This window comes from Miniopterus schreibersii (assembly GCF_964146895.1).
Source record: "Miniopterus schreibersii genome assembly, chromosome: 19".
In the NCBI taxonomy this organism is placed as follows: domain Eukaryota; kingdom Metazoa; phylum Chordata; class Mammalia; order Chiroptera; family Miniopteridae; genus Miniopterus; species Miniopterus schreibersii.
Window position 1 is genome coordinate 1527114 of NC_138119.1, and position 25039 is coordinate 1552152.

Genomic DNA, 25039 nt, shown 5'->3' on the forward strand with positions numbered 1-25039 from the left:
AGGATCGCAACGTCAAGCCCAGAAAACGAAAACACTCCCAAGAAGCAGAAGCTACGGATTTCAGACGGGTCTGGTTCCCTTCACGTCTGAGACACTGACTTGAGGAAGATAAATCATGTTCTGTGTTATTATATTTTGTTTCAAGGTAAGAGAATTTTGAGGTACTTGGAGCTTTTTCTAAAAGAAAATAAAACCCGATGGCTTAGGCAATAGTGTGATATCTAAAGTCCCTCGTAAGATTTTCTCTTATCAGTTTTTGGGCTGAACATCCACAAATTCCATTAGATTTAAAAAATATATATCATTATTAGAATACCTGAAGTGTTCTTATTTGTCTCCGATGAACGGATATAAAACAATATTCTCTACAACGAATACACACATTGTTTGAAACTTCAATTCACCACCAGCTCATTCAGAAAGACAGGGAGGGAGAGAGAGACAGAGAGAGAGACGGAGGGAGGGAGGGAGGGAGAGGGGATGAATGAATGAATAACATTAAGGACAACCCTAACCAACTGCTGAAGAGAAAATACTATCTCTAGGTTAAAAACTACAGGCGATATAAAAAAAAAAGCCCACAAGGAAATGAAATATTACACATAAACCTGACTTGACTGTAACATTTGTGAGCAGTACTTTAAAAGGCAAAAAAAAAAAAAAAAGAGGGATTTATAAAAGATCATTGACTCCTTGAATATAAGGGGTGTTAAAATTATTTGGCAAATTATTTCCCTCTGAAAACATAGAAATAAACTCTGTAAGAAGATCCTCGGCGTGTGCCTGGGTTTATTTTAGACTGATTTACAGTCTGCAGTTTCTCAGCAGGGCTGTCACCCCCGTAAGCACCAGCCGCACACAGTGGACGGAAGCTGGATAGAGCGGCCGTCATTCCTCATGACCCCCCCCCCCCCCGCGTACGTGGCGACCCCCCCAGGCCCGTGGGTAACGAGGCCTCACAGCGCGCGGGGCTTTATGAGTCCCCGGCTTGTCTTTCTTTTGTGTCTTTCTGTGCATCAGCAGAGCCACCGGCAGAATCTTTAATAAAATATATTATACGCATTAATATTTATAAGCCTATGAATTGATGTTTAAATAAACATTCGCTGACTTACGCCAGTTCTTTTGTTTTGGACATTAAATCACACTTACTTTGTCTGGAAAGTCGGCCTTGAGCTCGGCGACACTTTGACACCAATAGGCCGCGGTTTTCTCGCTGATGAGCTCGATGTTGAGGAAGGAGCTCTGTCCGGGGCCGTACGTGGGGCCGGAGGTGGTCCCCCGGATGATCCTGGGCGAGACGTTGGTCACGATGTCCTGGCGAGAGAGGACAGACGCTGAGTCTCCGCTCGACAAAGCAAACCTGTGCTCTTTATTCTATGCTCATTTCCACAGGACAGTATTTTACCAAGTCCCTTCTCGTATTTTTATAGAATTTAAAAATACATTTTAAATTACAGCTGAGCATTAACTAGTTCCAAATGAAAGAGCAAAATCAAATATTTGTTCACTATATTTAAATTACATCCTGTGATTATAAGAGGAACATAGTGGGGAAAAAAAAGTAAATTCATTTACACTGGTTTTGGGCACACACATTTTAATTTGTTTGCAATTAAATAATAAATAAAGCATGATCAGTAAAATACAAGGATATTATTTCAGTCTATTTAATCTAAGTATTTCCTTTGAGGTTTTAATTCCAATTAATAAAAGTTCATGTTTATAAAGGAAAAAATTCTTTTTTCCCTAAAAAGCAATTCTAAGGTAAACCAGCCGACAAGCACACGTTCGCTCTCCTGGCTCATCCAACTCTACACCTGTTCTAACAGACTAACCGGCTCTCCTCGCGAACTCTAGCTAAGATTTCACCTTCCAGGACTCCCTCTTCCCGGGGGGACAGGAGGGTAAAAGTGCCTCCCCGACAGCTGTAAACAGCAAACTGTCGAATTAACCTGCTTGTTAAATATAAGGAACAACCCGCAACCGCTTCTGTAGCTTCTACTCACAAAACAGAGGAACAGTCTTACATCACGAAGAACTAAAAAGAAACAAAGAAGAAAACTGTTTCCTCAGCCAACTTCCAATTAAAATTAGTTTTGAGTAAAAGGTCATTCAGTGAAGGATTTATCGGGCTCGTCGCTGGAGCACCCCTCCTCAGCATCTTGTCACTTTCAGTGAGATAACATGAACCCCCATTAGTATATAGCAATTAAGGTCAATTTACATATTTTAATTAAGAACCACCCCATATAAAACAATTAGCGTAATAGGCATACTAACTGGATTTCATAACATTTGGACGTTTTTCCAACTAGATAGACAGGAAACCTTAATTAGCATTAATTAGTACTGATCTGCATATGTTTGATAAGGCATACCCTTGCCACAAAAGATTATTTATTCCCGGATCTGCCAAATGCTACAGTTGCCTGGGATAAAAGGACTTTTCTTCCGAGTTGCATGGTAATTTCTAGTAATTTACATTCGCTCTTACATTCGAATTAGTATATTATACAATAAATGGTATAAACGTTACAATAAGCCTCCTTAAATATGTGCAGTTTTACTTATAGGAATCCTGCCAGTTGATGTTTTTACTAATTAAGCCCTTTCACATCTATTGTAATTGTGGGCAACACTGCCAGCCTCACTTTGATGAGCTATTATGAAACCTTGTTACCGGATCGTAACGGGGAAAGTGACAAGCGGCGTCACTCTAGGAAGCCGGAGCCTGGTGGGTCCGGTTCAATCGCGCTCTGCACCCCTGCGGGGAGGCTGCCCTCTCCCCGCAGGGCCTCACCCTCGGCCGGCAGCTGCGGTCCCAGCAGACCTGTCCGGCAAAGGTCACACTCAAGCGAGGCTGGTTTTCTTCTCTGTCCAACGTCCAAAAGCCACAGGCTCAGGCCACGAGGCCCTCGCCCCGGCCCCAGCCCTCCTCCAGGGGCCCTTCGCCCGGGCCAGGCGTCTGCGAGGACCCGGCCACAGGGTGTCCCGCAGGGGAAGGGCATCTCAGCGACCACGCAGTAACCCGCTGGCCTGCAGGCGGCACTTTTTGCTTGGTGACAACACTGACCATTTGCCAGCAGGGCCCCTGCTCCGCCCATCCTTCAGGTCGCAGGTCAGACTCCAGTCCCCCCGGGGAGCCATCCTGATCTCTCACCGCCACGCAGGCCGAGACTCCCTCCACCACAGCCACACGGGCCCCCTCCACCGTCTCTCGGAACAGCCTGCTCTGTGACTGTCCATGTTCCTGGCTGGTCCCTTCCCTAGGGCAGAAGTCTTGGGAGAGGAGAGACTCTCCCCCGGTCGTTATCAGTGTCTGGCTTCAGCCTGGCCCTCAGCAGGTGCTCACGTGTCCTGAAGGGGGCTGACTGAAACCCCGGCACCAGAATCCGTCCTGCCCTGAGGCATGGGGACTCCATGGCATTTTTATTTATTTAGTTTTAAATCCTTGCCAGAGGATATTTTCCCCATTGCTTTTCAGAGAGAGTGGAAGGGAGGGGGAGAGGGGGAGAGGGGGAGAGAGGGAGAGAGGGAGAGAGGGAGAGAGACAGAGAAATGTCGATTGGTTGCCTCCCGCACATGCTGGGACCAGGGCCAGGGATCCAGGAGCCTGCAGCCAAGGTAAATGCCCCGGACGACATCAAACCCAAACCCTGCAGCCCGCAGGCCTATGCTCTAACCACTGAGAAAAACGGCCGGGGCGAAACTCGTCTGCTCCGTGGAGAGGGTTGCTGACTCCTTGATGCTGGTTTCTCATAGGCAGTATTTTCCTCAACAGGCTGGATTTCTCTTTATTTATCGCAAAGAAAAAAATATCTTTAACATCTTCCCAAATTACAGATGCCTGTGTAGAACTCATCAACTACCCGTGAGTCACCTGCTGCCATCACGGTGATTTAGAAATTCAGCATATTCCAAAGTCAACCGACGTGCAACATTCACGATCACCCAGAGAGAAATTAGTCACAGAAATCTTATTCTAGGTTTTCTCTCCCAAATTCAGTTACATTTGCTGCTACTTTGTCTAAAACCTTCCCCACTGACCGGAGGCGTCTCAGAAATTTTAAATTAAGTGCAAGATGAGTGAAAACTTGGATGCGACCAATTGCCCTTGGTTGTGTGATTAGAGTTAGAGCTTCAGTAATTGTCCGTCACTTACAAGGGCTTTTGACCTGGGAATACTAGAATTCGGGTACCATTTTATAAGAGAATAATGTGCTTTAATATTTAACAGCTAAGTTGTATTAGCACTGCTTAAGGGAGTTGATAGAACAAATAAACATATTCAAGAACAGTTAGAACAGCTCAGAGTTCATTCTCTAGACGAAGACGGTGAGCGACCAGGGTTCTAACCTCCGCGGCAGGAACAGCATTCGGCTTTTTGAAAATTGGTGTTTGCAGGTAAGAAGCGTGAGGTGCTAGCTCTGGTTTGTGTGACACTGTCACTACCCTTATAAAATCGAGGGCTAGTGACCTCTTAATGCTGGAAGTAACGACAGTGATTTTTTCAGCATTAGTAAAGAGATTTAAATGGTAAACAGACTGATTATATTTGTTTAAGTTCATTCACTTGGCCTCTCTTATCCTAAAAAACAACAACAGTGTTTCCATGGTTACTACTGGATTAAGATAGTCACAATGGTCTCAATAAATAGAAACAGAAAAGGACACTTTGTAGCGATGTCTTGCTAAGAGGCTCGGAAAAGAAATGGGTTCCAAAGAAGTTGGATGAAAATAAAAAATAAAATTTGCAGAGTGAACCGCAGCTACTGTACCAGGACAGGTGCGTTTTTGAGATATGTTACTGAACGAGAAGAACAAATTGTGAAAAAACACATAGCCTGTGGCACCTAAAACCAGCAAAGTGCTACAATATATTATTTAGTGAAACATACTTTTGTGACAAAGTATCAATAAGAGAGGAATTAAAAATAATTTAGAAGAGTGATCGCCTGTTGGAATCGGTAGGCACCGGGCAAAAAATTGAGGATGGATGTCTTTCTAAAAGAATTAGTGATACATAATTTTTAAGAAACTTTATCCATGAAAGGCAGAAACACACGACAGATTGAGAAATCTGTTTCCTGAGCCCCGTGAATGCTGTCAGGGGCCACCCAGGAAGTTTAATGGGTTTACCTGCAAAGCTGTAACTTACATCTTACGGGCGTTTGTTTCTTTTTTAATTTCCAAGACTCTTCTGTGAACGGTTGTTGTTGACAAACAAATCTTTTAATTATTTGGTTTTATGAGCTGGGGTTTAAGAAGCGGAAGGTGCTGCAGAATAAATGGTCTTCTGAAATATGTCACCACCTGTGGGCCTGGGATTTAACTTTCTGTTGCTCCCTGAGGGGGAGAATCGCTGAGAACGAGCCTGACGGCAGACGCCCTGTGACGCGACATGTCCCCGTTACCACAGGCTGCTGGCAGGCGGCCACCCTGGGCACCGCAGAGAGTGAAACGGGATTTCACGTGGCCCAGTTTCCAGGGCAGCTCTGCTCTTATGAAAGAACTCGCCAGCATTTTACTTTCCTCGTGAGCTGAGTATATTAATATTTGGTTCCTCTCAAAAATAAACTTCACAATGGTCAGAATAATCCCTCCTTGGTTGTTCTGGAGGGTGACAAGGTAGGATGAGAGGCTTTTCTTAATACACCAATTTTTCCATCTTAGTGTCTCATAGAAAGACAGTGCCCAAAAACCTGAATTAGTGACAACACTGACCTGTTTGTCCCAGGAACTTTAAATCTGTCCGTCTACCCGGAAAACACAGGAAACGGGCACTGCAGTGTCACCCTAGGGCAGGGAGGGGAACCCGGCTACGAGGCCTGAGGGATCACCGGGTCTGGCCCTGCCTCGGCAACCGCAGGCGGGACTCGGAATTCAGCAAGTCCAGGGCCTTTTCTCACGGCTAATTTTTAAGCTGATGGTTTTATATGGCCTGCGAATGATGCTATAAATATCCAAATGGCCCTTGGCAGAGAAAAGGCTCCCCAGACAGTCTGGAAGGACTGTTTCAAGGAGTCCGACGTTTCCCTGCAGCGCCGAGGCCTCCTGTGCCGTGGCCACTCGGGCTGTTAGCGCCAGCAGCTCACGGCGGCGCTTCCGCCGAGATGCCTTTCGCAAGACACCGGCGGGCGGCTTTCCCCGGACGAAGCGGCCGCGTCAGGGTGTGATCAGCCAGCGCACAGGCTGACTGCGTTATTGGGTTCACTGTTGAGATGGGAAGTTCCTCTCTCTCTAAAAATATGAATACAAATATATTTTAAATAAAAATAAAATACAAATAAAATATAAGGATCAGATGGGAGTCTTCCATTTTTGCAACATTGTTAACAAGATATTGGGGGGAAAACCTTAGAATACAGCAATTTAAAAACGCTGGGTGGGATACGAATACACAGAAGCAGAGGAAGCGCGGCTGAGCTGGTGTCGAAATGATGAAGCGCTGGGCGATCAGAAGTGAGGACCAAGCAGGGGTCCCCTGAGGACAGACCAGCCGTAGGGTGACATTCGCCCTCCAGGTTTCTGCAGTCCCGTGGCCAAGAGCCTGAGTTCTGGTGGCTTCAAAACCTCACAGAGGGAAAGTCAGGCCCAAGCTCCGTGGCAGGCAGGTCAGCAGCCGCCACAGGAAAGGAGGCCCAACGGAAAGTGATGCTCTCAATTTGAGCTGGAAAATAGCCACAGGGCAATGGTGGGCCGGTGTCCATTTCGGCTTTGTATTGGATTTAAAAAAAAAAAAAAGGCATCATCCTCGTACGAGCCCCAAAACCACATGCAGAAAATTTGGTTTAAAAGTGGCTCCAGGTCCTGGTCCATGCAATGTGGATCATTTCAGACCAGAAAGGCTGCTGTGGGGTAAGGGGAGCGGGATTTTACCACCCCAAAAATATGTCTCCTTGGCGTGAGGATTATTTTATTAGGCTGATTGTTTTCAAGAAACAGAAAGCTCGGGAAGAGCTTTTTACCTCCCCCGTAACTGCCTAAAATTTTTAGACAGAGGACCGGGTTCCCGGAGGAGAATTATCACCAGAGATAACGGTGTGTGGGGGGCGGGGGAGCTGGGCAGGGCTTGGGGACGAAAGTCCTCCCCGCGTCCCAGCGTTGCAGACGGCACAGCAGACACTCATTTACCAAACACTTGCCTCCCCACCTCCAGGAGACCTGCCCCTCCCCTCTGAGGTCCCAGACTCCCACCCCTTCTCTGGGTTCATAAAGGCACGTGAGCCGGCTGCCCCATATTCTTAGGGAGCCCTGTGCACACAAAATTAAATGTCATTTTCTCCTCTTAATCTGTCCCGTGTCAATTCAATTCTTTAACCAGCCAGAAGAACCTAGAAAAGCAGTAATTTTTTTTTTTTGTAATCTCAAACTCATTTAAAATCACTTCAGAAAACACACACACACACACACACACACACACACACGTGCACGCACACACACACACGTGTGCACAAGCGCCTTCGCTGTCGTAGGAAATCTCCCCACCAATGTCCTACTGACTAAAACGGGAAGGTGCAGTGGGAGGCAGGGGAAAAAAGTTTATTTCTGCAAGAACCTGAGAAGCCATTCAGCTAACGAAAAATCATTCGTTCGAGCAACTATGCGACGCCAAGCTCCCCTCAATGTACGTTAAGCAGCCATGAGATTTACTAACTGAAACAATCAAGTTTGGAGTCTGTTTTCTCACAATTCTAACCTCCCGGCTCACTGGCATCCCTCGTTGGGCGGTAAGGACGCCTGCATTATAATTACAAAACACCATTTAAAAAGCGTCCTGTGCGCTACAGCGCTGGCCTTGACGAACTACTTGAAAGCAGCCTCTGCCGCGGGTTAAATTAGCCGGGAGCGCGAGTGCTCGGGGCTGCTCTGACTCCACGCTGCCTCCGTGGGTCCCTTCAGGGGGCAAACGAGCCAACTGAAGGACGGCTGGAAAACTTCCTGCCTCTGTCCTTTAAAGTCTCTCCAAGTTCTTTTCTTTCATACTTTTACTTTCAGAAGGGGATAATGTTTTGCTAAATAGGCATTCAAGCCTAAATAGGCAGGGGTCGACCTATGAACCAGGAGGTAAGGGTTCGATTCCCGGTCAGGGCACAAGCCCAGGATTTTGGACTCGATCCCCAGCAGGAGGCAGCTGATCAATGTTTCTCTCTCTCTCTCTCCCTCTCCCTTCCTTTCTCTGAATTAAAAAAAAAAAAAAAAAGGCAATCAATATGGCTTCATAGGTTTTATAAATTAGAATCAAAACAAAATAAAAACCACCAACCAAACAAAGGGACTGAGAATTATAGACTTCAGAAGGTGTTACCCATAACAGGACTCTATTTTAATGACCAGGACCACTTATTAGGTGTTAGTGCAGAAAAGGAGTATGGCTGTGGCCCAGCAGGACTTTACTTACAAAACTAAGCAAGGGGGTTAGATTTGGCGTGGCCTCCTCCTTAGTTTGCTGACCTCCATCTACCCTCAGAGATGCCCAAAGACATGACCGCTGGCCAAATCCTCCTTGTACAATAACTCCAGGAATGCATGCCCCATCCAAGACACACAGGGTCCTGCTGAGGTCTACTCGACTGGACCTGGTCCTTGAGTTTGGTCATTAGGGATCTGTAGCTGAGATGACGCTACATCAGAGGCCAAAGGTGAGTATCTACCCTTAGGGACTCTATGGAGTCCAGAGCTGATGGTGTCTTGGAGCCGAGTCCTCACCTGGTCAGCCTCATTTTCCATAACCATGTGTGTCCACACTGCAGAGTGACCTGGGCCACTGGAAGTCATGACAGCGACTCATGTCGCCCCCACTCTGTTGCTCTGCACATTAGATGGACCCACCCAGATCCTTTCCCCGGCTAAGTAAGTGCGATGCTGAGTCTCTCAGTCCAAACCTGTCCTTTTAGTCTCTATTTCATTTATTTCTGCTTTAACTTTTGTTATTTCCTTCCTTCTACTAACTTTGAGCTTCATTTTTTTTTTTTTCCTTTTTCTAGTTTCATCAGGTGTAAAATTATGTTGTTATTTTGGGACTTTTCTTGTGTCCTGTGTCTTGAAGCAGGCATTTATTGCTATGAACATGCCTCTTAGAATTGCTTTTGCTGCATCCCATAAATTTTAGTGTTATATTCCAAATTTAATTGGTCTCACTTTACTTTTTTTCTCTTCTGATTTTCTTTAACCCATTGGTTGTTCAGTAGCATGTTGTTTAACCTCTATGTATCTGTGAATTTTTCAGTTTTCTTCAGGTACTTAATTTCTAGTTTCAAATATCTAAGTCCATCTGATATATCTTGTCATTTAAGGCTGTTTCCTTATTGAATTTATTTCTGGACATCTATTTGTTGATTTAAGTGGGTGTTCGAGTGTCCTGCTATTATTGTATTATATTGTCTGTGTCTTCATTTAGGTTTGTTAATATTCGCTCTAAATATTTAGGTGTTCACATATCTGGTGCATAAACATTTACAAATCTTACGTTTTCTGGTTGAAATGACCCCTTTATTATATGTCACATCTTTCTTTTTCTCTCCTTATAGACTTTGAAAAATTGTTTTTGATCAGGGAAGCATCTAATGGTTGGGAAAGGAAGCAGATATAAATGGCTTTACTCCTGAGACTAAAAACAAAAACCAACAAAAAACAAAACAACAACAAAACTAAATATCCTCTATACTGTGTAACTGTGAGGGCTCCTTGCTCTTCTGCGTCTTCATTTTCTTTTCAAGCTGCTTTTGATGCTACTTTACAGTAACATTTTTAAAGACTAAGGGAGACAGTTGGGTAGTATAAAATCACTGGTTTGGGAGTTAGGTGAACCTGAACCTGAACTCTGATCTCACTGCTTAATACCTAAGGACCCTGAATAGTTTACTCAGTTCTCTGGGACTGTTTCCTTAATTATAATATGATGAAACAACATGAAAAGATATACAATTCTCATTTCTAAGAGCCGTTATAAAGATTAAATCAGAAAATCAGATGATCTACGTCATAACAATACATAAGTTGTTTCAACCATATTGTCTGTTGCATGAAGTTTTCAGGGGACATGGAGGGGACTCCACAGGAGAACTGGGTCCTAGGGTTTTGTGCCCTCAGATTCAACACGGATTTTCCCCAAAAGTAGGAACATCAGATTCTCCAACCAACTTTCATGGTACCACTGCCATTGGGAAGGCATCTTAACATTGGTTTAAACATTAGTAGCACTAATTAAGGATGCATCTCATGCATCCCGTGGCAGGTTTCCCTCTTATGTCCTAACGTCCCAGAAAGATCTCTCCTGATATGGTACCTTTAATTCATTTCCATTTGTGAAGGAAGGAAGAGCGTGTTTTATTTCAAACGAGAACCATCCACTGCCATGTGATACTTGACAGCACAAAATATGATGCAACTCTTCACATATCAAGCTCGATACAGCCATAAATTTGCACTCCAAGCCCTCCTTGACTTCAATGGGCCCCGGCTTGTGGAATGATTGCAGATCAAATCGTTTTGATATAATGTAATTTTTAAGTAGCTTTTCCCCCATAAGTAGAAGCATGGTGTGGATAACAAACTACCTGCACAAGGTACACGCGGCGGCCAGCGATCCCGCGACCTGCTGAAACACTTTCCATTTAGATGTGAGCGTGGACGGCCGTGAGAGACTTAAAATGATTTTAAAAAGACTCTCTGCAGCCACACTCCACTGTCTATTTGCATAACACAATTGGGGAAGCTTCGTTTAAATCCATTTCTATAGGACTGTACCTCGCCTGCTTGATCACAATGCCTTAGCTCTCAATTAGACTTTTGACCTTCCATGCATGCAAATCACGGTATGCTTTCCTTCGTTTTAAGATCAGCTTTTGTTTCCCAATGAAGACTTATTTTGCCAGTACATCATAGTCTGAACACACGCCATAAATCACCACGGGCGCACCGCCTGCAAATATGTTTCCAGTTCAAGCAGCAAAGATCTGCTACTTAGAATCCCAAAGACAATAAACATTTGTATCCAATCACCCCAGAGTCTAACGAAATTCCAAGAATGGAAAGTCTTTCAAATACACAGGCTTCCGGATACCAAATTACCTTTGAAACCCCCCACCCAGAAGTATCTCTAACAAAAACCCATTTGAAATACTGCTTCAATATTCTAAAAAATCAATAATTTAAACCACAGGTTGAACATTTTTACTGCTTCCACTGCAGACTGTCATTTTTCGAAATGAAAATGCTAATGACCCCGAGGGAAAGCGTTAAGCAGAAGAAATGAGTGAGTGAAAGCGCGGGTTGGCTCGGCTCGCCGGCTTGATCTCTTCCTCCCGCACTCAGCTGTGACAGAATGTCTTTTAAAATCAACAACTTTCACTTCAGGGTTTCTGAAAACACGCACTTCTCTGCGGTGCGCTGCACCCCTCTCCACGGGGAGTCAAGGAACGTGCTGAAGCAGCCGGTCCGTAGTAAATACGAATGCGGGACGCAGCAGCCAGGAGGCCGCGCTGGCTCCGGGCGACCCGCAGGGGGGGCCTGCGAAATGCCCACAGAGGGCGGGGGCAGGTGCTCCCCGGGCACCGGCATCATCGCGGCGATTCCGCTGCAGGAAACCACAGGCAGGGAAGGTAGCCATGGAGACCTGGACTTCACTCAGAGAACAACTCTTCCATTGCTCACGACGCTATTCCTAATGTTTAAAAATTTAAGGAATGAAGTCACGAGCCCGGAGCCACAGCCTTTCCTGGAGGGCTCTCGATTTCATTCTGCTCTGCGGGACATGCGACCTGGCTAGTAAACGTGGTGAACACTGGGCTGGAATCTTTTTTTTTTTTTTTTGGGTCCAAAAATTGGGAACTGTGACTCACAAGACATAAAGTCAACAAAACGGGTTGCCGATGAACAGCCAAACCCATGAGCGGTGGGACTTTGAAGGGAGAAATCTGGTCCCATAAGATGGGGTCGTTAAAAAGAGGCCCAGAGTACATCTCTAAACAAGTTTTTCATTCTTTCCTAAAAATGTACAGCAACTGAAATTCAACCTGCAGCCAAACGGCGGCACTAATATTTTAAAAGCCTTTAGGGCTTCTGTTGTTAAGTTTTCTTTTTGTGAAAAGGTGGGGAGGGAATTAGGGCTAAAAAAAAAAAAAAAAAAAAAAGTTGGGTTGACATGATAGAGGCCCTTGTGGAACATACTAAGGAGTGCGAACTACAGGGAGTGGGAGACATATGTCCAAATACACTTTGGGAAGATACATGGGGTTGGAAATAAGTACCCTGATTTCTGTCCGGAGAGACCGTGGGAATCAGACCATGTGAGAGGTTTGTGCAATGTTCTGAGTACAAATGAGGCCTCGGACGGCGAAAGTCAGTGTGGGGGGTGGACGATACCTGGGTGCCGTTCTGGACTCTGTAAGTGTATGGTAATGGCGAAGGCTCCATTCGAGAAAGGAGGACAGGCAGAGGGAGGGGGAGGGGGGGATGGAGAGAGACCAGATTCCCCATCTTAATAAGTTGTACAAATGTGTCTCCAGCCTGTCTTGACCCCCTTCCCCTCTTCCCCTGGCTGCAAGTTAAACCCTCAAATGTGAAGGACTTCAGCAGACGGGGAGCTGCTTCTCTTTGGCACTTTACCCACGGTCCTAATACATTTCCTTTCTGAGCTGCATCAGCATCATGTGCTCCATTGTTGCTTTTATCGTTATTGATGATACTGTGTTGCATTCACATTTGAATCTGCGCAGCCCTGTAACGGTTTGTTCACAATCTGTCACAACAACCTCGGCTGGCTGGGAGGGCGACATGTCATCATCATCGTTATTAAGATTTTCTCCTAGAGCTGGGACCATGAGGGATGGTTTACAGATACACACAGCAATGCTCCAGTTATTTATATCAAGTTAATTAATCCCACGGATTTAACATCCTGCTCTGTTACTGAACTTCCCCCCTTCAGGTGCTGGCCTTAGATTCCGTTTTGGGGTAAACGGAGCTCACGCTTTAGAACCCCACCCACACCAGCACCTCACCCGGCAAAGTACCCGCATTTTCAGTTCAAGCTGAGCAACTGCAGCTCCTCTCTCAGGACCTTTTCCGTCCAGCTACCTGAAGTCATGATTGGCGGGAAGTAAAAGCAGCCAGGGACAGTTTCCTTCCGAGACTGAAGAGCCCGCGTCAGTGACGGGCCCGGGACAGGGAACCCCGACCTCGCCTCCCAGGGTCCTTCGCAGCCGCTCTGGCTGGCAGGAGCGGGGCCTGGGAACCGCCACTTTGGAGGACAGTTTAACGGTTCATCAAAAAGTGAAACACGGTTGCCGTCTCGCCCAGCAATTCCACGACTGGGTATATTCAGAAGAGAACTGAATATATACATCTGCTCAAAAGCTTATACCTGAAAACTCACCCAAATACTACTTACAATGGGCAAAAAGTAGAAAAAAACCACCCAAATATCCATGAGCCAATGTACAAACAAAATGCAGTGTATCCACCGAAAGGAGTGACGTTTGGGTACATACCACACCATGGGTGGTCTCTAAAAAGACTATGTCAAGTAAAAGGGAGCACACACAAAAGGTCACATATTGTGTGATTCCATTTACACAAAACGTCCCAAACAGGCAAATCCGGGGGATGACTACACACTAGTGGTCTCAGGGGCCGCGGGACAGGGGGTGGCTGCTCATAGGAGGGGTGTCTTTTTCGGAGTGATGGAAATGTTCTGAAATTAATTAGATGGTGGGAGCTACCCAACTCTGCGAATATACAAAACGTCATGGAAATGTAAATTGTTAAAAGTGAATTTCTTAATATGTAAATTATAAAGGAAAATAAAATTACTCCAGACTGAGGTTGATGGCTACGGTCACTAAATAGTGTGTTTCTTTGCTCTTACACTTCAAAATTGCAGATATAAAACTTTCCAAGGAATTCAAAAGGAAACTGATCCCTGGCCGGGTAGCTCAGTTGGTTAGAGCGTCGTCCCGATGCGCCAAGGTTGTGGGTTTGATCCCTGGTCAGGGCAAAACCAATGAAGGCATAAATAAGGGGAACGGCAAATCGATGTTTCTCTCTCTCAAAATCATTAAATAAATACTTTTTTTGATTATTAAAGGAAAAGATACGGATCACATATCATACACACATATCCGTGTATATGTGTATATGAGATATATACACACAAATACACATAATATATACATACACATATATCCTTAAAGGCCAGAGTATAAAGTATCACAAGAAGTTCTCAACAGTTGACGACATAATCTCATGATACACAGAATTTATTCCTGGAATATCTATATATAAATCGAAACTACCTGAATTTTGACTTAATAGAAAAAAGTAAAATTTACACATAAAACTAAAAAAGGAATTTGTCTTAAAGGTTGCGTTCTGTAAAAATTCTTCTTTACAACTTTAGTCACAATAATATATCTAGCTGATTTCTTTTTATGCAAACTTTATCACAACAAGTAAATTTCTTATGTTCTCTCTTTGAGGAATAAAATAAAAACCTGAGTAGATGAAAACACAAAGTATTTGGAGTTTCTCCCCTGACCTCTATGATCTTTCTCCCTCAGGAGATATGTCTCTAGAGAAGCAATTTCAATGTTTAACCTTGAATTCCTTTGTAAACTTGCTTTCCTTCTATTTTGCATAATTTCTTTATAAGTCTTCCCAGACTTTATAACCTAAGTCTCCAAATAAAGTGGATATGATTTTGCTTCATTCTCAAAATAGATTTTTATTTTATATTCTTTTATATCTGTGACTTTACATTTTAAAGTATTGCTTTAAAGCAGGTTGAAAAACACTTTGTGTTAAAACAGTAAATATTTTCATTTATATATATTTTCATTCATACATATATCTCGAAGGCTAATGTTAATTCAAAGACATTTCAGAGGTTGCAGAATGTGTATTCCTCTCTTGCTATTTAAAAACATATAGTATACACTCAAATTCAAATTCTCCATGGAAAACAGTGGGAACAAAAAACATATAGGCCTGTCCAACCGTAAAGAGATACCCATTTTACTTGCTAAGAAAGCAGCAGCAGCAAAAACAAAAAGATACTATAATCTAAGGCCTTCTGAACTTTTAGAAATCTTGCTTTGAAATGCTTACAATTTTCTCTTGCCTTATTAACATAAAAGTGTAAACCCAAGGTCCGCTGTCTACTTGTGGCCTTTTGCTTCAACTGCAGCCTAATGTTTTATTCAAGATCTTATTTCAAAATCCTCAGAAAGTGCTGGAATACAAATGGTACTGTAAGTGTTCAGGTGTCTCAGGAAGGGGGGCCGGGTGTGTGCCCAGCATCCCCATCAAGGACCTGTGATCTTCGATGGGTTAGTCTATTTACAGGGTGAATGTTCGTGCTTGTCAACAGCCACAGGTAACTTTTTGAGAAGAGCTAAAGTTTCTCGGCTATAAAGGACAAACTCCTAAATATTTTCTATTTAAAGGCCTCAGACCTTGCAGGTAAAGTCATCGAACATGCTCACGCCCATGTCCATTCAGAAACAAGGCACATTTAATTAGGTATTGCAACATTCTGTTTTTGCATTTTACTCAACTAAAAGCAAATGCCAGCTGCACGGTAAATTGTATATATGATAAAACTAAAATTCTCTTATTACAAAGAAACTTTTAAAATTTCTTTCAAGTATCATCCAAATGTATACTGTATCGTGTCTAATTTTATAGTGAACGTCGATGCATAACTTTAACGTTATACAATTAACTCAAAGTTTTGTCTTCTAATCAGTCATATTGATCTTAGGCTTTTATAAAAGAGGTATTTCTTTTCCTTAGAAGCATGAGATGAACTTTTTTTCTTTCTTCATTTTTGCACATGTTAAAAGAAGGGCCTAGAAGACACAATGTGTCTATTAGCGCAATGTGATAGATACTGTGTCTCCGAGACACAATGTGTCTAATAGCACAATGGGGTAGATACTGTGTCTCCGAGCTGATACACGGCAGGCCAGCCGCCCAGTTTACACGCGGAGGCCCATTCTCAAGTCTCCTTTTCTCAGGTAACTTGGGCTTCGGATGTAATTTCTCAATCGCTCCCCTCAGCACGGTGGCAAAACTGAAACAAAACCTTCGGTATAAGGATGACAGCCCTTTCGTCCCCATGCAGGCCTTGCTCTGTCAGGGGCGGCCGGGAGCCTCCTGGCTTGTCTCTGCCAAGCTCACCAACCAGCCTGCCAATTACACAAGCTGCTTCCCAGACGTCAGACGCACATTCCACGAGACTGCTGTGCAAGCCACCCTAATTAACCATCAGCCTAATTAGACAATTTACTGTGTAATTAGCAGGCAATTAGTCAACACCTCTCAGATCTCACTGACTGCTGTGACAGCCACATTCCGGCACACCACAGCGCCCGAGCTCCTCGCGCTGCGACCTGGCGCCACGGGCGCCGGACACAGAGGAGGGGCGTGGCTGCCACGGGAGAGGAAGTCAGTACCGGCCGGGCCAGCCACTGAGCTGCTCGCGGACGCGCCTTTTATCGGCACCGGTAGCCCAACGCTGAATGACGATGCTTCAGGCACCTGCTCCAAGAAACGGCGACACACCCAGCTCCTGTTTTACTCCGTGTCTGAACGCGCAACGCTCGGCGGGCTGCGCGGGGAGCCCTGCTCCCCGACCGCCTGTGCCTCTAGCAGCCGCGGTCACGTCTGAGAGCTGTGCAGACCTGCTGTCGGTGGGGGAGACCTCTGCGGGGTCCCCACCTGTTGCTGCTGGAAGTGGAGTTTTTGGGGTGCAGCTGGAATAAGTTTCCGGAGCCCCCACGGGAGGACGAGGGGTCCTGGAAAGTGCTATTTGTGGGGAATTAAACCCCTGAGTTTCCAAGGTCCCCTCTCCCTCCGTCCTGCCAACAGCTCAGAGGTAAAGAGAAGGTAACCGCTGGCCCACAGAGCCAGGAGGACTTGGGTCGTCACCGGCCTTTTCATGTTTGAACAGGAGGAGAAGTCGTCAAAACGAGGAGGGTGAGGCTGGACGCAGGGGGCGCAACCACAGGGGGGGCAGCCTCGCTGAACCCCAAGAGAGGCTGCGGGGGAAGGGCCATCATCGCCGACTCCGGGAGTGGGCCTCCCACGGGTCAGCGGGCTCCCCACCGGGTACGTAATTCCCCGCTTTCCACTGCAGGCTTCGGGGGCCCCAGAGGCAACTCAAATTCCCAGCCCGAGGCCTCCCCGGCCTCCGCAGACACTAACCTCACACTCAGCTGCCGGCCCGGACGTGCTGGGCGCGCCCCGACGTGGGCCTCTGCGTGCCCCGCTTCTGCCCCGAATGGAGACTCAGCTCCAACCAGTCATCGCTCTTTAAAAACGGAGGAAAACACTGCTCCTTCAGTAACACGCTTAATCTCAGAATCCTGCTGCCTTGTGTCACCATTCAGTCACTCCCTGTCTTTCGGCGTAAGTGCTTTCTGAACTTGAACTAGACCTTAAGCTTTTCCAGAGCAAATATCATATATATACGACGTTAGTAAGAGCTCTGAGGATACAGCGGGCCTGGTCAATGACACGACGTGATGACATTTTCAGATAAATTTTACCTTGAATCGAGGGAGGATCTGGCAGAGCAGTAACGATGCGTTGTTCCAACCATATGGGATATTGTGGAAATGTCCAAACAAATCAGCAGAGCGGGATGCAGAGGGCAGTGGCTGAGTTCAAGCGGAGGCACAAACGGGGAGGTCGGGTGGGTCAAGGTAACCGGTGCAGGAAAAGGCAGTTTGGCTGAAGATTTCTCTACAAAACCAGCCACTGCCCTGAGCATCGGCTCACCCCTAACTTCAGACACGGCGGCCCCTGGCCAGGTAGCCAGTGCAAGTCACAAGAAAAGGGAGAATTGCAACTTTAAATGTCTCGCAACAAAGTGTAAGTTTGTCTTCAACAAAAATCTGACAGAGAGGTAATCGCTGGGTTTTATATTTAAAGTTTCTAAAGGAGGGTAAGACTATCCCTACATAGTACTGATTACAACCTTGTTAAAAATCAGTGAAGAAACTACAAAGGCAAGGGGGTATCCTGGAATTCAAGCCATGTTCATTTCAACGAAAGACTGTGCCATCCAAACAGACTCAGGATGTGGGTATTTTTAGCTGGTTAAATTTAAAATCTGCAAAAGAATTATGTGAGACAGGATAACGGTGGAATGAGATTTTTAAACAGCAGGACTATCCTTTAAGGAAATTTCCTTTAGCCGTAAATATGAGAATTTTCCATTAACCTTGACACCAATTGCTTAGGAAACAAACAAAACAAGAACTGAGTAAGAGGTATTTTCCATTACAAGGTAGGTTCTCCCACCAGCTAACCCAGATCAAACTGTACACATCAAATTATGTTACTAAAAAGTCTATCTGAGTCTCTCCTTGTCCGCTCTACCAAAATGATTACCTAATTAACAAGTGGGAAATCACAGCCTGGAACAGAAGAGAAGCAAAGACATAATTATATTGGAAAATTGATCGGCCTGCTTCATAGTCAACTAGCCCAAAATGTGAAATAAAAGGTGAAGAGAAAAAAAAAATGAGAGAAATTTAAGTAACTTTAATAATGTACCTGGTTAAAAATATATTTGGCTACAATGAAAGGATTGATACTTCATGCTAGAAATAGGGGCATTAACCTGTGTTTGGAGACATAACTGCATCTTCTACTGATCTGATGAAGTCTGGGACCCACGGCGTGGTTACAAATGGCAATTAGCTTAGAGCTTTGGGGAGCGGTTGGGTGCATTTTTTGTTACATTCTAACTTCCAAGATTTAGCTTCAGTACTGCAAGTGTGTACACACACACACACACACACACACACACACGGGCGTGTAACACACACAGTTCTGTTGCCGGAGGGACAAGGTTACTTCACAGAAGAGACGGCTACACAGTCTTGAAGTGAGCGCTCGGACGGCACCTCCCACGACGCTCCCGCACGTCAACTGTCGCCTCAGGTAAGCCCATCCCGTATCACTGGATGCCGGGGCCATTTTACAAATTTCAGTAAAATAAATCTAAACCACAACTAAAGCACCTCCCCAGGTGAAAATCAAACTATTCCTGCACGGAAATTATTTATAGCTTTAGGATTTCAGCATCTCCCAGGTGAGATGTTTACATTGGCTATGTTTAAATAATTATAACTTCTTAGTTTTACGCACTGGCATACATCAGGAGATAACACCACACAATAAATAGAAATTAATGATGGACCAAATTCGAAACGAGAACTATAGCAGGGAGTATAACGCACTGGACTATTGCTTATTTTTTGTTTCATAGACTTTTGTAACAAGGTAATGCAGAAACTCAATGGTAAAAGAAATGTTTCATTTAATCTTAAAAAAATATATATCCAGATCTTTATTTCTGAAACAAATTGCAAAAGTAATTGTGATTTTTCTGTGCTGTAATCCGAACAGACTCCACCAGGCTCTAAAACGTGATTATGTAACATATTTGTGAAATGCTTCCTAACAAGTCTAACTATTATTTTCAGCATTTACAGTCTGACAGGGTTACTCCTGGTTCTTACCTGGTTGAGGGATGCTAGTGATTTGTGCCAATGTAGGCAACTTCCCCTCAGCTAAGATAATGGGGACTGAAACCAGTTTCCTGAAATCCACCTCGGAGAATAGACAACCTACGTGGTAGAGTCTGCAAACCTTGTTCTGGGAAGGAAAACAGAGCTATTTAGAAAAAAATAAAAAGGAAAAGCCTGCCAATGACAGGACATGAGAGCTGCTTCCCATAACTGAAGAGCTGTCACGTGGAACTGTGGTTCAGATCAGAGCCCTGTGACTACCTGTATCCATCTCACGAGGTGCGGACCCTTCCCGCCTGCCCCACGCGGCTCTCGGCACCGGGCCTGCGGTCGCAAGCCAGCAAGGCAACACCCCCTCCTCACGGGGCTTACTTCTCATGGCTGAGGCAGCGGATAAACAAGTCGACAAAGAAGTGGCCGCGGGCATAGTAATTTCACGTGGCGATCCCTGCAGTTACGGAACAAACCGCCGGGGAAACGTGGCCAGAGAGGCCCAGTGCGAGTGGTCAGCAGAGGCTTCTCGGAGGAGGGCACTGTGACGGGACAACTGCGTGAGAAGCAGGAGCCGCTGTACTAAGTCCGAGGCCGGAGCTTTCCAGGCAGAGCAAACACTAGCCCAGCGGCCTGCGAGACGGAGGAGCTGCCTGCCTTTGGAAGAGAAGAGCTACTTGCGGCTCCAGGGTCCTGGTCTGGCCTCATGACTTGTCCTCGGCAACCGAACCCTGTGGAAATTATGTCGTGCAAACTCTGAGCCTCAGCCTTGCAATTTCCCCTCTCGCCCTTTAAAAACACTGCCACGCCCGGCCTGTGTGGCTCAGTGGTTGAGGTTCAACCCAGGAACCTGGAGGTTGCTGGTTCGATTCCCGTCGGGGCCCATGCCCGGGTTGCAGGCTTGATCCCCAGCAGGGGGCCTGCAGGAGGCAGCCGATGCATGACTCTCTCATCATGGATGTTTCTATCTCTCTCTCCCTCTCCCATCCTCTCTCTAGAATCAATAAAAACATATTAAAAAAAGAAGAGCCAAGGTTTAATAAAGTTAATAATTTAAAAAACAAAAACAAAACAAAAAAACCTGCTGTCACCCTGGGCACTAGCCCAGCACCGTCTCCTAGAAGATGAGACCATGTGGAGAGCCAGGCCCAGCCCAGCCCCCGGCTCCAGGCGCCTGTCCACTGACGGCCAAAGCACAAGTGAGAACAGCTACCAGAACACAGAGCGGGCCTCCTGGCCGAGCCCCGACCAGGTCGGCGAACTCCAGAACCCAGAGCAGATGACGGGGTGTTTTAAGCCACTAGATTGTGGGGTGGCCTGACATGCAGCGACAGATACATGCTACAGAGATGTTGGCTAGAATAACAAAATGTGAAACGTGCCACACTAGCTTTCAGATTGAGAGGCCGGCAGAGGCCTCTACGGAAAAAGTGAGAGGAGGCTGTAAAGCCTGGAAGAACCACAAGCAAACTGCTGGTGGAGGCTTCACACGCGGCATGAAAACTGCTTTGGGGACTGGGAAAGACTGGCCTGTCTCAGTCAGTGACAGAGCCACCGGTGAGAGCACTGCTGGTGATGGTTCGGAAGGTAGAGAACATGCACGATGAATTCGTGGGTCGGGCTGGAGAAACCTCCAGACAGGATGCTAACAGCATCCCTGGAGTGTCGCTGCCTGAGTATAAGATGCTGGGAGAGAGCGGACAGAGCTAATTAAGGACATAGTCAGTTTTTTAAGCAAATTCAACTTAGAGAAAAGCAAAGGGGCCCAAGACAGGCTGGGTTGAGAAATAACCAATTTTGAATAGTTTGTCTCGTCTAGAAGGAAAATGATTTTCAAAGTAAGAAATTACCTCGGGGTAAAGAGCACATCACGAGTGTTGCTGTAAGACACTTTGCAAAGACTTTAGAGAGACTTGAAGCAGGTCCTAGTAGGTTCTCTTAAGTGGATAGTATTGATTCTAAAAATCTCGAGGACACTGGACCACAGCAGCAAGGCACGTTCAACATGGAGAGACGTCTGTCTCAAAAGAAAATAATTATGGATGTGACTCCAGGGCACGGAGTCAATAGATACAATAATTTTTTTTATGATGGCATCACTGGGAGCTGGGACTAAAAGGGGCAATCAAACTAAAGAGAGGAACGAGAGTTCTTAACTTTCCACAAGCAGGAACAGGCTGAAAACACTGCTGCCAACGTGGGCCGTCACCAGCCATTTCTGAACAAACAAAATAAAACAAAACTCAGAGGACAGAATCAAGGGCCCAGAGCCGACTGTGGACAGGAGCGAAGGATTAGGGAACCACCACGAGGAAATGAAACTAGATCCTAACTGAGGAGCGCACCCTGCCCCTGGAGTAAGTGGCCCTGAAAACATGAGCCTGACTGAATTTCAAAACTGCTATGGGCACGTGGGTCGCCACGTCCCTTGCGTATCTCCTGTTTCTGAGCGAGAGTCTCCGCAGTGGTTTATTGGCCACATCGCTTTATGTTGGGTCTACAGGGAGTGGACAACGTGTCTTCCTACTCCACAGAATCCTGGGTCAAGAGGAGCTGAGCCCAAGTAGCTTTTATGCACTGGGAGCGGACAGAGGTCACAAGGTCGCTGATGCTGAGCCCGATGCAGGACTGAATGACAGGCTGGGTGTCTTGGAAAGGGGTAGATAAGAAATGCTGCATTTTGCATGTGGAAGGATGTGAATTACTGCGGCCAGAGGGCGAGTTAGTGCTGTTTACAGAGATGATGGCAATAACTCTTTCAGGCCATAGGCCTGCTCCTTCGTGATAAGATTTGGCTGCTTTTCCCATCAGTCAACAGGCAGAGGGTCTGCACCTCCTTAAACAAAGCACGTATATTTTATCTTGTAATTTGCTTTGACCAGGTGAGTCTGGAGGAAGTGCCAGTGGGTGACTTCTGAGCCTTTTTCCCAACAGGCCCTGCAGCTTCCTCCTCACCCTCTTGGGACACTGCCACCTGTGAACAAGCACAAGCTACTCCCCTTCAGGCTGAGACTGCGAAGGGACGGAGGGGCTCAGCCGTTTCAGCAATTACGGCAGCTCCTCCTGAGGGCCCCGGCACGCGCGGGGGGCCACCCTGCCAGTTCCAGGCACCCCCGCAACTGACTGCACAGCATGAGGAAGCCGAGCAGACACCATGGAAAACAGGACTGTCCCGACGAGCTCAGCCAAATTACCCATGTACACGACTGTGAGCCAATAAGTAATTGTTGCTCTCAGTTCCGGGCAATTTATTGAACTTCCTCAGCCCATTATATCATCTGAAAAAAATTACTACCTATTTTATAACAAGGATGTTGTGAGGATTCCATGAATAACTAATAAAAAGCGTTGGCAATGTCCACACATTCTAAGGACTCAGTAAGTGGTAGAAACGTGTGTAGTAATAATAATAATTACAACAAAGCCTGCAGCATCACCCGAGTTCAGAGGGCAATTCAGAAGCGGTTTTGGGTGGACACCAGGGTTCTCCAGCTCAGATTTCTTTCCCCAGACTGCACGGCCTCTCCACACGTGCTAGCCTTTCCTTAGTGTATTTATTTAGTTGGGAAAACAAGAGCACCAATTTTAAAATCAACAATTCATCTACGTTAATAAGTTAGAGTAATTTATGCCATGATGCCTCCACGGGCAGATCTATAAAGCATGGATGGAAATTAATTTGTGGACAATAAAAGGCAGGTGTTTCTGAAAGATCATCCCATAGCCAGGCTGCACCACCTAAGGACCTGGGATTTTCTGTGTCACGAGAAGCATCCACGAGCAGGTTCTGTTTCTTCTCTCAGGGCTACTGACAAAGGACCCTGGATAGTTGGGCCACATAATATTCATGTCCCTTCCTAAAACGGTGCAATACTTATTGTTTCCTCAAAACAAAATCTCTGCATTTTTAAGGCCACTCAACAACGTACATCTTCACATACAATCCACGCATTTAGATTCCACTGACGTTCTCATTTTTAGACATGTAAACATACACTCTAGAAAGCAGCACAGGATATGAACCTTTAAATTGGCCTCTTCTCTGAGATCAATACTCAGAACGATCAATGTTTCATGTGTTAACTGTCCATTCACACAGCTGATAAAACCTTTCAATATGCCGTTGCCAGAAACCTATTTATTCATTTATTCATTCGTTTATACAACACATATTTCTGAAGCATTTATCAAACTCTCCCTACACACTCAGCGTGGATGGTATAAGGTTGGACTGGATGATGGAAACAGCCACAATCAATACGGTGAGTCCAGAGAAATCATAAAGACCCTTCAATATTTCTCAGTGCTTAGTTTTCAGTATTTTACACTGAGAGAGACTGATCAAGTGTACACTTATTTACCTAATCATTTGACATTATTACAGTGACATATATGCATTCAAGGCATTTTCTTACTAAAAATCAATCCCAAGTTTACTCTAATATCTAGATACAGCTTATGAATGGAATGAACTTTCACTTAGGCTTGAATTTGGGTTAGGAGAGAGATAAACGGCTCGAGTTTACCTGTGTAGTGACTGAGGTACATGGAACTCGCAGTCAGAAATGATGTGTTTGCAGTATATAATACATAATGTAGCTACCTGAGATGAAAAAAAAGTTACGATGTAATTAACAGAAACAAATGTTTTGATTTCCTATTAGAGCAATGTGACACAGGTAAGGAGGTTATTTGTGCGATCACTAAACAATTTCTGATATTCCCAGCTATGCTGAGCATTTCTCTGGTTTGTCAGGAGAGTTTAGCTTAAATTGAGCTTGGCAGATTGATTTTCTCTCCCATCCTTTTAAAATTTAAACTCAAACTCAATATATATTTATATAAAAAATAATCTGCAATTATATTTAAATACTTTTATAACGGCACTTGAAATATCATCATTCTGAGCATAAACTGGATCCGAGGAAAAGCAGCATTGGTATTTTGGGGCGTTCTAGGAATGAGTGACTTGGCAGGGAAGACTACAGTTAATGAAAACCGTCTCTGATGTTATTTAACACAAAGCAAACACAGATCTTTTTACATCTGACATTAAGAGTCTGATCATTTGCCTCCCTAAAGGAAGCACACGAGGCTTTTATTCAGACTGCGCCGTGAGGAGTAATAATATTTCTGTGCTCTGAGGTGTCCGCTGGCATTTAAATAACTGGAAAGCAAAGGTCTACTGTGGCCGTGGCCTATCAGACCTCCATCCGGCATCAACAAACATCAAGGGTATAAAAAAACGTATAGCATGGAAACCAACAGCCTGTTCCGAACTCCCCTAAAAATAAGGCAAAAGGGAAACAAAGTCAACCTGAACACATTTGCTGTAGGAATGAGTGCTGTATTCAGCTGTCAATCTCAGAGAACAACAAGAGCCTCCCCCCGCCCTGCCCCCGAAAGGATAACACAGTTTCCAGCAGCTGTTGAGCCCAGGCTCTAATTTCTACTGATCTCCCCTGGTAGGCATTTAATTTCTTTATCATATGCAGGCTCCG

General features: G+C 45.2%; 1 protein-coding gene across 1 annotated transcript in view; it reads right to left on the minus strand.

Moving 5' to 3' along the window:
• The window catches only part of DPYD (dihydropyrimidine dehydrogenase), a 316316-nt gene that overhangs the window by 117405 nt on the left and 173872 nt on the right, over positions 1 to 25039 (minus strand). Inside the window, exon 14 of the mRNA XM_081122318.1 lies at positions 1153 to 1317. Coding sequence (XP_080978444.1) covers positions 1153 to 1317 — 165 coding nt within the window. The remainder of the gene's footprint in view (positions 1 to 1152; positions 1318 to 25039) is intronic.